Source organism: Pogoniulus pusillus, chromosome 14 (genome assembly GCF_015220805.1).
Source record: "Pogoniulus pusillus isolate bPogPus1 chromosome 14, bPogPus1.pri, whole genome shotgun sequence".
NCBI classification, from domain to species: Eukaryota; Metazoa; Chordata; class Aves; order Piciformes; family Lybiidae; genus Pogoniulus; species Pogoniulus pusillus.
Genome location: NC_087277.1, coordinates 7,778,265 through 7,793,411, shown reverse-complemented (window position 1 = coordinate 7,793,411; position 15,147 = coordinate 7,778,265). Strand labels below are relative to the sequence as shown.

The 15,147-nt window shown below is 41.3% G+C and overlaps 1 protein-coding gene across 6 annotated transcripts in view; it reads left to right on the top strand.

Annotated features, from left to right (window-relative positions):
- Window positions 1-15,147, top strand: part of SAMD12 (sterile alpha motif domain containing 12) — a 178,663-nt gene that overhangs the window by 70,303 nt on the left and 93,213 nt on the right. For all 6 annotated transcript variants that reach the window (XM_064154194.1, XM_064154190.1, XM_064154195.1 and 3 more), the window contains exon 4: window positions 8,313-8,453. In XM_064154194.1, the coding sequence (XP_064010264.1) occupies window positions 8,313-8,453 (141 nt within the window). The remainder of the gene's footprint in view (window positions 1-8,312; window positions 8,454-15,147) is intronic.

Genomic DNA, 15,147 nt, shown 5'->3' with positions numbered 1-15,147 from the left:
GATTTTTTAAGGGTTTCTCAGTTCCAGTTAGGTTGAACTCTTCAGGAACAATTGTTGGGGTTTTGTGTGCATATATGTATGTTTGGTTATTTTTCTTGTGGTAATAAAATATTATTTGTTTTCTGGAAGAAAACCCAACTCTTCCAGTGTCCACCATTTGGAGTTCCAGGAATGGTTCTTGTTTGAGTTTGCTGTAAGGAGTTCAGTCAATTCTAATGCTTTCCAAATTGACTTTCCCTTTCCTAATTTGTTCTGGGTCGAAGCTGTGCACTATAATATATAAAAGTGTGTTTACTCCTGAATAAATTAACAGGAATTTTGCCAGCAAGCATGATGTGGTTTTTTTTTTAGTTAATAAAGAAATGGGATATGTAATGCAAAATGGGTTGCACACTGAGTGACATTAGATTAACTAGGAATTGAAGAACTCTATGTCCTGCTGATGGTGGACAAAATCAAAAGTGTTAACAGCTTCAATAACTCCATCACAAGCGAAAAAGACCTTGAGGTTGTTTATTTGAATGGGGGGACCATAAATCTATCGCACAGATACCAGCAAACAATAGTCTGGGATTTTGTTTCTTTAAAAATTATGATGTGCAATGTAATAGAAGTCCATTATTATATGTCTTTATATATAGTTGTAGGTAATATATAGTTTTGTATGGCCAGGAAGTAGGTTGTATGTATATACAACAAGCGATGTGGATTTATTGACTGCCTGCTCAAGGTTTACATTTATCCTTAATTTACTTTGTGGGTTCTATCAGGTGCTTTCTGAGAGCACTAAAAATGGTTGTCTCACATTTTGGAGTACATTTGAAAAGTGGTGTAATATGATTTGTGTCTGAATTTATAGTTCAGAGGGGAATTCAAGTTATTACTATTTCCTTCTATTAAAGTCATCAGGTCCTGAATATGTTCAGCTGAAAACCAGTACTGTCTAACAGTCTTTTACTCAGGACTTGTAAGGAATCAATATAGTTCCCATCAGTACAGTAAATTACTTACTGAGCCACTTCCAGTAATCACAGTGCACAATATCTCATTAACCCCTTACCTCCTCTGTATGGAGCCAATACTGTGTTAGAATGAAGTTATTTTGGAATAGATGTGTAAATCATTAGACATAAGAGTAATTATTTCCAAATTTAATAACTGAGGCAGTTTCATATCTGTAACAGCTCTTTTTGCTATCTCTATCAACTATCAGTATGAGAGAATCAAGAGCACTGTCAGTAAATATGCAGGTTACACCAAGTTGAGCAGAAGCAAGTTGAGCAGGGTCCACAGAGGGATCTGCACAGACTGGATCAATGAGATGAGGTCAGTTGTATGAGGTTCAACAAGGCCAAGTGCCAGGTCCTGCACTGCACAACAACCCCATGCAGTGCTACAGGTTGGGGAGAAGTGGCTGGAAAGCTACCTAGCAGCAAAGGACCTGGGAGTTTCAGTGGCTAGACAACTGAATATGAGCTGGCAATGTGCTCAAGTGGCCAAGAATTCAAATGGCATCCAGGCCTGTATCAGGAATAGTGTGGCCAGTAGGACTAAGAAGGTGATTGTCCCCTTGTACTTGGCACTGGTGAGGCCACACTTCCAATACTGGGTTCAGTTTTGGATCCTCTCTACAAGAAAGACCTTTAGCTGCTGGAGTGTGTCCTCAGAAGGGCAAAAAAAGCTGGTAAGAGGTGTAGAAAACAAGTCCTATGAGGAGTGGCTGAGGGAACTGGGGTTGTTTCACCTGGGTAAAGGAGGCCAAGGGGAGACCTTCTCACTCTCTACAACTGCTGGAAAGGAAAAGTCAGTGGCAGAAAGACATCTCCTAACTTGGTGGGTTTTCAGAGACCTCTGTGGGGCAGAAGATATGTAGCTTGAAGGATTGTGTCAGAATTGAGAAGATAGAAAATGACAGTGTTATTTGGTGTATCGTGGAGAGAACTGGGGAAGATGGTGCTAAATTGAGCAGATGTTGTGCCAGACTAAGTAGTCTGAGTTAAACAGCTTCACAGATTTATTACTGACCACTGAAGTTTGTCAGAAACAGACAAATTTAGAAACACGGTCATGTCTTTCAAATCCTGTTCATGCTTGTGTGGAAGGAGGGCAGAAGGGTGCAGAAAAGCTGTGACCTGAGAGGGCTTTATGAAAATAAGCTGGGTTTATAGTGGATTTTTTGGCAGCAGTAACAATAGCCATCGCTTCCTCTTGTCAGAACTATAAGCAGACATGATGTCAAGACAAAGGATGTAGATAATATTCAGAAAGTGTCTTTGTTTACATAGTTGCTTTTTTGAGTTGGATCAGACATTAACTGACCAGTATGGCAGTATTTTCTTTGAGAAACTTTACTGCAGAGCTAGCCTCATCCAGATCCAGCAAATAGTGAAGGAGAAAGAGACAGAAAACCATTTTGCTCTTCTTGGATGGTGTCTTCTTGGGTGATCAGAGGGCTGGAGCAGCTCTGCTATGAGGACAGGCTGTGAGAGTTGAGGCTCTTCAGCCTGGAGAAGGCTTCGAGTAGACCTTGTAGGAGCTTTCCAGTATCTGAAGGGGCCTACAGGAGGGCTGGGGAGGGACTATTTACAAGGTCTTGTAATGACAGGATGAGGACAAGTGATTTTAAACTGGCAGAGGGGAGATTCAAATTAGATGTTAGGAAGAAACTCTTTCCAGTGAGGGTGGTTAAACACTTGCACAGGTTGCCCAGGGAGTTTGTGGCTGCTCCCTCCCAGGAGGTGTTCAAGGCCAGGTTGGATGAGGCCTTGAGCAACCTGTTCTAGTGGGAGGTGTCCCTGCCTATGGCAGGGGGTTGGAACTGGATGGGCTTTGAGGTCCCTTCCAACCTACACCATTCTATGATTCTGTGATTCTATGATGTTAATAAATAAAGGTGTGTCCAAAACTCATCTGATACATGAGCAGATGCCTTCCACTGGAGCCATAGTGGAGTAATGGGCCTCTCCTGTTCTTGTGAGTGACCAGGAAAGAATTCCTGCGGCTCCATGGAGGTTTGCTGCGTTTGTTAACGGGGTGAGGAACCGCAAGAGTGCTGGCTTGCATGTTGAAGAACTTCATCAGTTGGAGATCTCTGATATTCATCAAAGTTAAATAGTCACAGAATCACACAGAATCACAGAGTGTTAGGACTTGCAAGGGACCTCTAGAGATGATTGAATCCACCCCCCCTGCCCAGGCAGGTTTACCTAGGGCAGGCCACACAGGAGCGCATCCAGGCAAGTTTTAAAAGTCACCAAAGAAGAAGACTCTGCAACCTCTCCAGGCAGCCTGTTTCAGTGCTCCAGAACCCTCACTGTCAAGAAATGTCTCCTCATGAAGAGGAGTGGGACTCCTGTGTTCCGGTTTGTACCCATTCTAACTTGTCCTATCACTGGGCATCACCAAAAAGAGACTGGCACCTTCATCTTGACACCCACCCCTCAGATATTTATAGACATTGATAAAATCCCTTCCCAGCCTTCTCAAGACTGAACAGCCCCAGGTCTCTCAGTCTTTATTCGTAATAGAGATGTTCAAGTCTCTTAATCATCCTCATAGCTTTCTGTTGGACTCTCCATCAAATCCCTATCTCACTTGAACTGTGGAGCCCAGAACTGGACACAATATTCCAGGTGCAGTCTCACTAGGGAGAGCAGAGGGAGGAGAACCTCCCTAAGACCTGCTGGACACACTTTTCTTAATGCACCCCAGGATACCATTTGCCCTCTTGGCCAGAAGGTCACGTTGCTGTCCCATGGATAACTTGCTGTCCACTAGGACTCTGAGGTCTTTCTCCACGGAGCTGCTTTCCAGCAGGACAACCTGAATTTAAAGTTGTGTTTGCATCATTGAAGTATGAACTTCAGTTTTTGTCTTGCAGAATTTAGGAGCCCAGTGAATCCCGTGTTCCTGTTTTTCTCAATTTGTCAGGAAGATCCATCTTGAAATATGTTCAAAAGGCCTCTGACTGAAGTTTGCAAATTAGAGAGCTACAGATAAACTGAGTGTTGAACTGATAACCAAATGCTGCAGTGAGAGTACTAGAGAGCACTTGAAGCAGGCAGTAGGAAATCAATATACAGCAGACAAAAACAGGCAGTGAGCTTCTGGAATTTCGTACTTTGGGAGTCTGCAGAGGGAGGCAGTATCAGGAATATCAAAACAACAAAATTATGGACGTCAGGACAAAAAAAAAAGGTGTTAAAAACACCATACTCTCTAATAGCTCTGTTACAACCGTTCTTGATGCTGGCACAATGCAAAGGGAATGACTTCAGAAAGTGACTCTCCCAGTAGCTCTGCTTGAGCTCTCCTACTGCCACTCTGAGTGCAGATGGTGTGGCATTGGGGCATTTGTTAATGTCCTTGTGTTCTCTTCCCTTTTCTTTCTTTGTCCCATGGTAAGTGGTGGAGTCGCCATCCCTGGGGCAGTTCAAGGCAAGGTTGGACGTGGCACTTGGTGCCATGGTCTAGCCTTGAGCTCTGTGGTAAAGGGTTGGACTTGATGATCTGTGAGGTCTCTTCCAACCCTGATGATACTGTGATACTGTATTTTGTGTACATTGTTTGCTCCCACTAGTGGTTTATCATTTTCATCAGCTTTAAATTAGTCATAGCTTTCTTCAGGGTTTTGCAGGAGAACAGCCTCTTACTATCTGCTCTCATTTCCCTGTGTTTCTTCAGTTCATTCTATGAGTTTAATAAGCTCTCTCTTACCTATTTGTTCACCTTCATTGTGAGTATACTTTCGAGTCTTCTTACATGGTGTCCTTCTAGATGTTGGTGCGGCTTTACAGGCTCGTAGAGAAGGGCAGTAGGCTGTAGCAGCACAGAGAGGTATGACCAGATTAGGTGCAGCAGACTGTGCCACATTTCTAGCTCCAGGGCCAATGCCAACTTCATTGGCCCGGTGTTCGTATTCATATTAATGTTCTGTGGCGTGCAAAGTTTCTCCCTCCATTCGAATTTTCATCTAATCCCAGCTTGATCAAATGAGATCTGCAGCAGCTAAGTCATATTAGAAAAAATTAGGCCATCAATCCATTATTAAGCTGGAAAGTATTTTAGATTCTGCATCTGCCCTTGGGGTGTCTCGGAATATTCCACAGCTGATAAGTCCTGAATATGAAAAGGCTGAGGTTTAGGTGCTAAAAGATGCATACAGATACCGAGAAAGATGAGGGGGGTTTGAAGCATTTGGCTTCCAGCCTTGCAATCAGCTGCAGCCAAGACCTAGGTGTTCATGACTTTAGCCTTTATGGTTCTTATGGTCCATGTGCTTTTGAAAAATAGCTGCTGGTCTCTTTTATGCAGATAGCTGCCATATCTAGGAGGTGATGCCAGTTCTGTAGTGTTGGGAAGTTTCCCTGAGATGTAGGTCAAATTCCTTTGCTTGTGTCTTAGCAAAGAGCAGTATACTGTCTTTGAAAACAACTTCATCAGTCAGATTTTGCAGGTTTCCAGAGATACCAACTCTAGAACCTCTCTGGATAATTGGTGTTCAAGCACCAACAGGGGTTCTGAGCACCAAATGATAACTCTTCGAGGTATGTACAGTACCAGGTGCAGAAGCATCCAAAATCAGTAGTGGATTGCCAGGACTGATTGACCCACCCAAACATTAGGAATATCTTTTCAGAGGCATGGCTTAGTACCAGAATAAAAAGTTAGTCCAGTTCTAACTTGGATGCTGTTGTCTTAAGTGTCAAGGGCAACATAAGTTGTGGGGATGATTGAATTTTCATAGTTCAGGTCACTTAATGCATTCTTGAAATGCCACGTGGATTTTTGCCTCAACATACACATTGGATTTGGTGCGAGAAAGAGTTAACTTAAGGCAACTTGTGCAAGCTGCTGCGGGTAGTATGAGTCAAAGACATTTTTTCCACTGGCATTGTGCTTTGAGCCTAAGCCACAAAGGAACTTGCATGCCAGGAATTGAAAAGAGATGTGTCTTACAAAGGCAGTGGCTAGAGTAGAAAACCGATCTGAATATAAAATAAAGAGTTGCCAAGAGGAAGGAAAGAGAAATAACTATATCCATGGCCAAAAAGAGGTGGAGGGCACTGGATGAGTGAGCATGGCCTCTGTCTGTCCTTTCATATTGCTGTTGTTGATTCCCTGCCCTAAGTTGGCATGTAGGTTGGCACTCTTTAAACTGATGACTTGTTTATTTTTTGTTTGCTTTCAGCTGCTAGATTGACATTACAGCCCATACTCCTGGACTGCTCTACTTCCTTTAGAAATTGCTTTAAGATGTTTTAGTGTGATAAGATGATAAAAAAAAATTGAACTCGTTATTGCTATCTGTATCACCAGGGGAATTGGACAGCTGGCATTGATCTGTAAGAGACTTAGTTGCCATATTTTGTTATTGCATTAACCCATAGGATTCTTATTTATCATTTCAGAGAAAGTTTTCCTAATCCAAAGGTCACCCTCCCTGGTGTGTAGTGCATGAGAGACATGGAAGGGCAGAAAATGAATGATCCCTATAATTTTTTACTTGATCAATAACATCTCTGCTGGGGTAGGTATATACTGGATGTTAGGAGGAAGTTCTTCCCAGAGAGAGTGATTGGCATTGGAATGGGCTGCCCAGGGAGGTGGTGGAGGCACCATCCCTGGAGGTGTTCAAGAAAAGACTGGATGAGGCACTCGGTGCCATGGTCTAGTTGACTGGATAGGGCTGGGTGCTAGGTTGGACTGGATGGTCTTGGAGGTCTCTTCCAACCTGGTTGATTCTATGATTCTATGATCTTGCTTTGTTAATAGTAATATCCCAGTATTTTACATTGTATCATATCAAGATCACACCAACTGCTTCACAGAATCACTTGTGAGTGAAACCTAGCAGTTAGTGAAGGGTGTGCTGCCAGCTGCTTGGTCTGGGGCAAATACTAAGCACCCTTTTAAATTCCTGGCATTTATCTTAAATTTTTTAATTAAAATAATCATCAAAATTCTGTACCCATTGGTGTTTTGTGAGAAAAGAGATTGAGTAAGGGCCTTATCTTGCTATGTTAAGTAACATTTTATGATGAGCTAAATTGTACTACTCATCCCAAAGACGCTACTGTGTTGCAGAGGGAGTAACTTGCTCTTCACTGTCTTAGGAGCCTGAGAAATTAAAGATGGGCTTTTTAGTAATTAAAAAGTGCTTACAGTTCTAGTCAGAGCTAGAGGAGGTAAAAAGGTGAGTCTGAAAAAAAATAACCAAACAACATGCCATTTTCAGAGGTGGTATCAGTGCAGCTCCCTTGTATCTGGCAGTATTGACAAGGCACCTTTGGATAGCAACTGTATATACTGGGAATAGAGGGTCAGTAGAGGACTGCAAGGAACTCCTCTCTGTACTAGGTCACAGCAGTGAAATCTGAAGAAAGTGAATTTTTGGCTTCTTCCTAAGATAAAGCTCTGCTTGATGCTTTTTTCTCTGCTTGGTCCAAGTACTTCCTTAGTGTTGACACAGGTGAGGTGCTGCCTTCTTCCTGTTTACTTACAGCATAGCAATGCCCAAAAGATGGAGTCAGAGTTCCACTAGCAGAATCAGGGAAGTGTGGAGTGCTTGACTTCTTTAACACCTATAATCTTTGTAGAACTGTGATTCAACATTAGCCTCCTAATGGTAAAGATAAGTCACAGCCTAGGAGGGCAGGGATTGCCTGCAAACACCGTAGGCTTCTTACAGTCTTTCTGTTGTTGGACAAACATCTTTTGCAGAAACTATTTAGATATAAATGATGCTGTGAAGAGAAATCTCTGTCTCCTTTTTTCTGGTTTTCTGTGATAGGTTGCTGTTGAGAGGGCTTGGGAAGACTGGACCATGAACTACTACGGGCTATTACACCATATTACCCATATCTGAACTGCAATTCATAATCATTATGATATCTTAAATTGATTAAATGGATAGAGTTTGTGTTCAGTGGTGGTTTCTTGACAATAATGGGGATGCTTAAAAATAGGCCAGGGTCTATTGTGGCACCTGGACCAGTTGTAGACTTGTAGGGAAATCCTACCTTTAGGAGACCAGCTGGAACTTCAGAACAGGAACTGGTTGTCTAAGATGGCACAGGATGCCTGTTTTACCTGCTTAAATGTCTGACAAAGCACCAAAACAGTACAGAAAATGAAAAAGAAAAGAAAGGAGTGGAACAGAGAAGTACCTAACTGATGAAACAACAGCTTCTCAGACTAAGGTGTTTCAGGGCTGAGAAATTTTTTTCTGCAGCAAATTACCCTGTCAGAGTGAGAATATTTGTGTTAATGGAAACCTTTGGGTGATTTTTCTTTTTGCCTTTTGCATCCAGGTCGTGCTTTGCTGAGACTCACTGACAAAAAGCTTGAACGAATGGGCATTGCCCAGGAAAGCCTGCGACAGCACATTCTGCAGCAAGTCCTTCAGCTGAAGGTTAGAGAAGAAGTCCGAAACCTCCAGCTGCTTACACAAGGTATGAGAAATAGTTTTGATAGGGACAGTTATTGAGATCAGATAGGAGAAGTTTGCTTGAGGGCGTAAAGGTGATGGCTTGACGTTCTCCCGCAAGAAATGACGTGTGAAAATGTCTCATAGATTCCACCAGCTTTCCAAGGCAGGAACAAAAGGTAAAATAGTGCATAAATAAAGAGAGATGTTCAGCTGCCTGTTTTGCATGATGAATAGGCTCCATCCTCAGCTTGATGGTAGTCTTGCTTAACTGTCTGCTTACTAAGACGAAAGTAACTACATAAAGGGCAGAAGTAGCGAACACGTCGTCTTTACAGACATTGCACATTTTGCATTAATTGTTTACTTTCAGTGTTAGATAAAAGACTAATCTTTGCAACCTGTTTTATAGTGAGAGCTGTCAGTGGAAAATTACCTGTTAGACATTTTTTTCGCAGATGGCTGATTCCTTTTTCGTGTTGGAGTCATTTTATTGACTTGAATAGAGTTGCTTCTAATTTATGCTGATAAGAAAATGCAAAGCTGGGCTCAATATGGAGATCTTGATTACAAGACAGGGAGCAAGGAGTAACAAAAATGCTTGTACATATTTTCTAAATTAGGTTAAGATGTTTTATGGCGACTTGTGTTATTAGGCTCTCTTTTAAGGCCTTTTAATAGCTATGGTAACATGAAAGAAAAGCACTGTGGCGATAGTGTCAAAGCACATTTAGACACGCTCTGCTGTATATCTGCAATACTGTCTCAACGTTGAATGCTGTTTGCTAGTCCAGTGAGATAGCAAAAGCCACATACTGTTGTGGTGCCTTGGTTCAGTGCCCATTATATGTCACACCATATGAAAAAATAGAGTTCTTCAGTACATGCAGTGTATTTTTAACAAAATGTCCTTCACACATGACATTATGTTCCTGATTAAGCCTTGCTCACTGTGTTTGGGGAAAAACTCCCTGATTAGTCCAGTGAGCTGCATTTTATCTGAAAGCACATATGTCTCAACTGAATTGTTCCTTCAGGCTTGGGATCATGTGGATTGTGATGAGGAGCTTTAGGAGTTCTTCATTTTGCCATAGTCTGTAAATATGAGCTCACCTTATCTTGTGTCTTGTCAAAGACAGTGCACATGATGAAGCATCAGTGTCTTGCCCAGATGTTTAGATTTGTTCCTTTTCCCTTCATCCATTCATCCTTTCATGTGTTAGTCCTGCATCTTTTAAGTCAGCATTGGCTAAGTTCTTTCTTTCCCTATATCTGGAGTGCTACTTGAGAATTTGCAGACTGTGAAGTTGAGGTCACCAACTATCACTCTTGTAAGCTTGCTTATGAAAGTTGGGATTTTATTGATATGGGACAATAAAGACCCACTAGCTATAAATTTGGGTCATTTGATCACCACAGTCCAGACAGGTTTCTTTATAAAGATGCATTTGGCATTGAGAACTATGTGTTTCCAGGCTTCTCCTTTATTGCTTCTTTCTGGTTCCCCTCTGGACACATCAACTGGTATATGAGTCATGATCAGTCGGACAGTGACAACTGCCATTTCAGGCAATTCAGAGCAGTGTCCTTTGAGACTTATTCCTCATTCATGCAGTTGGGAATACAATTGTGGACTTCGGTAAGAGGATGAATAAACACATGCTGGACTCTGAAGGACAGCCTAGTGACACATTTATAGATATGTATTTAATGTAGTCTCCAACGTGTAGGGAGAACGCTGTTATTTAGTCTGATCACATGAAGACATGCCACCATGCATTTTAGGACAGCCAGTACAGCTGTACAGAAAAGCTGGAAGATAGCTCCTGCTATTTTCCCCACAATGGTGCTGGCCATTGCATTGCACTTCAGCTTCACTTCGGCCTTCTTAAATAGAGCTGAAGTTAAGGAGCATTATAAAAGTTCATCAAAGGTTCCTTTGTGCACCAGAACTGTGCTAATCGTGTCATCCCTAAGTGGGGAGACAGGCAGTGCTAGGATGACAGCAGTTTTCCTTCCCTTTATCACCTCATTTACACTAAGTTGGAGTGTGTCTGTTGAAAGTACTTATTTGCAAGTACCAAGGTTAAGATACACTTTCTCAACTACAGTACAATCTGTAAAGCTGAGTGTATGTCTGTTCTCCAAAACTGATTCTGTCCCCTTGCCCAGTTTCTTCAAACCTTGCCCACTCATGTTCTTATTATGGTTTATGCATTCCTAATCCAGGTTGTTACTGGAATAGCTTTCTGGAAGTGCTTTTCTGTTTTGGAGAACATTTGGCCAATGTTTTTTTCCTCTGAAAAGTAACACATTTTCATGCCAGCAGTTTCTGTGTTTTCAAAGTTCCATTTGCAGAATGCAGGGCACGGTGTAGTTATTGCTACACTGTGCTTTGCTGTCCTCCAAAATGTCCTCCAAGAGGAGAAGGGAAAAGAGCTCTCTGTCCAGCAGTGAGATCAGGAGATTGTTAGGTGAAAGAAGCTGTTACAACCCCTCTCTGAATTAATTAGCACTCAGGCTAGCTTGCAGGCAACGAGGTCCTAATTCAGAGCCCACTGATGTTAGCAAAAAGAATCGCACTGACTTTAGTCCATACCCCAGTTGAAGCTGAATTGAACAGAGAAAGTTTTTTAAAAGCATTATATAATACTTACCAGGTATTTTTAGTGTTTTTTGTGTTCTGTTGTCTGCAGAGTAAGTTAACCTCATTTGAAACACTCACTGTAGAGCTGGCATTCATTTTCTACTTGTCTTTCAGAACTATTTCATTCTTCTTCATTCAGGACACACCATCCAGGCTGTTCCAGGGATCTTAAAGCCAGAATAGTATGTGATTGTGTAATTGAAGGCTTGTCTGGAGTTTTAGGAAGACTTTTTCTGTGGAGTAAGAACTGCCTGACTGAGGCTGTTATCAACAGAAATGCTATTCCAACTTCCACTAGTACAGAAGGGCACAGGCCCAACTACTGATCTGTGCTTTTTTACTGACAGTGATGTTGAGGAACTCGTTTCACAGAATATCTTTCAATGTCTCTTGGGGAGAGCTGCACGCTGTTGGAAACACCATTATTGTACTGTTATCACTGTAAGCCTGAGTTGAAAGTTTTGGGGGGGGTTTTGAGCCTTACATAACTACACAGAGAATAAGTTATTTTGAGGTTTTTCAATGCAGGTTCCTGCTTTTGGCTAGATGGAAGAGACCATCCTCAAAGTGGTAGAACAGCCCCATGTGTGATTGTGAGCAAAGTGTCTATGACAGCAATATGTTAGTAAGGCTGATCTTAAGAAGCTTTTTTTGATTTGGATTAAATGATACCTCCATTTCAGTTGATGTTGGACCCCTCCTAAGCCTTCCCATGAATTTCATGGAGTGCAAAGTGCTACTAGATTATACTGCCAGGCCACAGAATGTGCCACATTTTCTTAACAAAGAAACAAAAAAAAGTCTCCTGCTAGCAAAATGTGTTAGAATAAAGCTTTATGCTTGATTGAAAATCATCACAGCTGTTGATACCTGTTGAAACTATTTCTTCAGTAAGTTTTCTGCTCCTCCTCCACTGGTGTTCAGCTACTGAAAAACATATGTGCCTAATGATAGCCACAATAAGTCAGACAGTTTCCCTTCCTTCAATTTCCAAAGTAGTCTCATTCAAAACCTATTATAGTGCTGTATTTTTCCAGGAAAGGAACTAGAAGGCCTTCAAAGATGTAACTCATCTTCTGAGTAAAGATGAAGTAAGAACCATGTCTGCTAGTGATGAATCATTCACTGGGTTTTAGAGGAACCTTGTAACACAAACATTGCCTTCAGGGTCTGTGTGGTGTGTAAACCAGGACCATGAAACCCTCCCTAGCTGAAATGTATTATAAGGACTTTTGCAGCCTTCTAGTACTGAAGACAGGTTTCATCAAAATTTGAGCTGTTTGACTCTGAACCCTCCCAGGCTGTCAGAAACATGATACTAGTTCTTGTCCACAATATCTGCTTCTTCCTTGGATGTAGCAGGAAGCTGAACATTGCTTGCATCCCTGTGTTGTCATTTTCCAAAAGCAAAGCCTCAGAGTACTAGACTAGCTCCCATCTTCAGAATTCCCACATATGAAGATGAAATCTGCTGTAGTAGCTCCAGTACACAGCAGGAATGTTTGGGAGTTACACACATGCCTAAAAAGTGTCTTGAATGCTCAGAAAATTTGAGAACCTTGCAAAACACAGAACTGAAAGTCATTTGGAGTTAAGAGAAGACAATGGCACCTACTGTTCCCCTGTTCTGTGGGGTTTATGGCTACTGTGGTGTCTGAACTGCCGTTGCTTACTGTCCTTCCTGTCCCTTGAAGATGTATTGCTTAAGATCGGCACATGTCTTTGGCATCGCTGTAAAGGAGTCAGAACAGCTGAGATCTGTCATAGAAGGTCATCCTGTTACAGTTCCAGGATGTGCTGATTTCTTTCCTGAGTATGTACTGGACTCAAGGTTTTGGCATCTGAGGAATCATGAGTTCCTTCCACCAGAAATACTCCTTTTCTTGCCTGTGAAAAACAGCAGATGTTGACTCTGCAAGCGCTCCAGGTAGACAGTGTTCGCCTTCCCAGGCAGCTGCTGGGGGAAGTGTGTAACACTTGAGGAATCTCAATTTCATATTCCAGTGGTGCTGTTCAGAGGCGTGTGGCATTTGAAATGTTAACTGTCCTCTTAACAGCCACTCCTTCATTTGTTTTCTTTGTCTTAAGTTCACCTTTTGCTTTCCCCCAGCCCTGAAACTTCCATCTAATCAGGAAGAGACTTCTTATAGCACAAACTTCTATGCACATGTTTCTTGCATATGCTGCTTACATGGCATCCATCTAAGGCACAGAAAAAAACCCTCTTGAAATTTCAATAGAGTTCCATCAAACTGAATTCCCAGCTGATTTCATTTGCTCTGTGCTGCTGCTATTGTCCAAAATCTCTGAGTGACCTTTTGAGATGAACATGCAGTGGAAATGCTGTCCGAGACAACTCAAAAGTAGCAATTTATCCCTTACCATAGCAGCAAAACTATGTTCCAGGACTCAAGATGCTATATTGCCTCATTGTAGGTTAAGAAATATTTACCTTCCTCTTGATAGTGGTTTCTTCTCACTTTATGGACGTATCCCTTTTCTATCTTACATCCTTTTTTCCTGTGCCAGTGTAGGAATTGCAGCACTTGTACTTAATGCTGCTCTTCCAAGAAAGTGAAATGACTTTTCTACCATCCATTAGAATACAAAAGAGCAGTCTTTGTTTTACTTTTCCCACTGCCAGTCAAGGACATTTTGACCACTTACAGAGGAGGTAGACTTTGGAGTCAGAAGCCACGGTTATTCCTGAGAGATTTTTCAGGCTTTAGGTACCGTTGAGGCTTCTGCAAATCAATTTTATTCCAGTTGCAAGTATGCTCTGAGGGCTTCTCCAGTTTTCATTTGTTTTATCCGAAACAGAATATTGTATATGAGATCTGTATTTGAGTGCAGATAAAATGTTTAAAATACATGCATGGGTAACGATTAATATCAAATTCCATCTGTGGCATCAGTTACTTGAATTTCATCTGCCTGGTTTCTAGCCTAAGCATATCCTTTGCAGTGCAATCAATGGTCCCTGGTAGACCATTGAATTAGTATGGTTCTGTTAGTCACTTTTTAGCTCTTGCTGTGATGCTGATACATATTCATTTCAAATAACTGATTCACTTGACAGGTAGAATAAGTTCCAATACACTGGACAATAACTTGGATAGGTTTAGCATGGAATTGTCCTTCAATATTCTAGTATATTAGTCTGGAGTATGAATAAGGCAACGTGCATACAACTATGAAATTGTATTGATGAACTCCTAGGACAAGAGCTTAGCTGAGTAATATTATGATACATTTGCATTTTTATCTATTTCCATAGTCAATATTGCAACTTAGCCTACTGGGAGTGTGTTATTAGCTGTTTTGTATGATTGCAGGGACATGATTGCAGTTATCTGATTTTCTTACTGTTTTATTAATGTTGATTTTTTTTTCATTCCTGCTTTTCAAATATCTCAGGAGTCTGTCTACTGGAAAATTTGGTTTGGAAAGTTTAGTCCTTCTGAGCTAATGCCTATCCCAAACTATCTTACATGTTTGACAAATAGATATTACACTTCTATATACATCTACAAACACACACACACACACACACACATATGTACATTTTTCCACACTCATGTAAATTGGAAAGAGAAGAAAAAAAATCTTTAAAATGTTGTTTGTTCTGCAGCCAGTCATGAAAGACTTTCAACTAAATGGGAAAGTTTTGAGCAGTCTGAGGCTGTGATTTAACAACAGCTGTTCATGATCAGTGCCAGTAGAAATCACTTGTTTTCCACCCAGCTGAAAAGAACAGGCTGGTGGAAGGGATTCCAGGAATAGGTACAGTCTTTCACAAATTGTTTAAATAAAACAAGTGCTCATATTGTAAGATGGTGCCTTTTATGCTGTAACATATTTCTCATGAGATTTTTCCAGAAATCAGACATGGAAGAAAATTAGAGTCAATAAGTTGTTTTATAAAACAGCTGAGGAAATGGGAAGCCCTAATTATACTTCTGACCCCTTTCACTGCTGGGCTTCTGGTTCCAAACCTGACTGTCTTTATTAGCTAACACCAAGCTGAGTGTTAGCTAATAAAGCTAACAGCACTGGAAATAAGAAGAAAAGA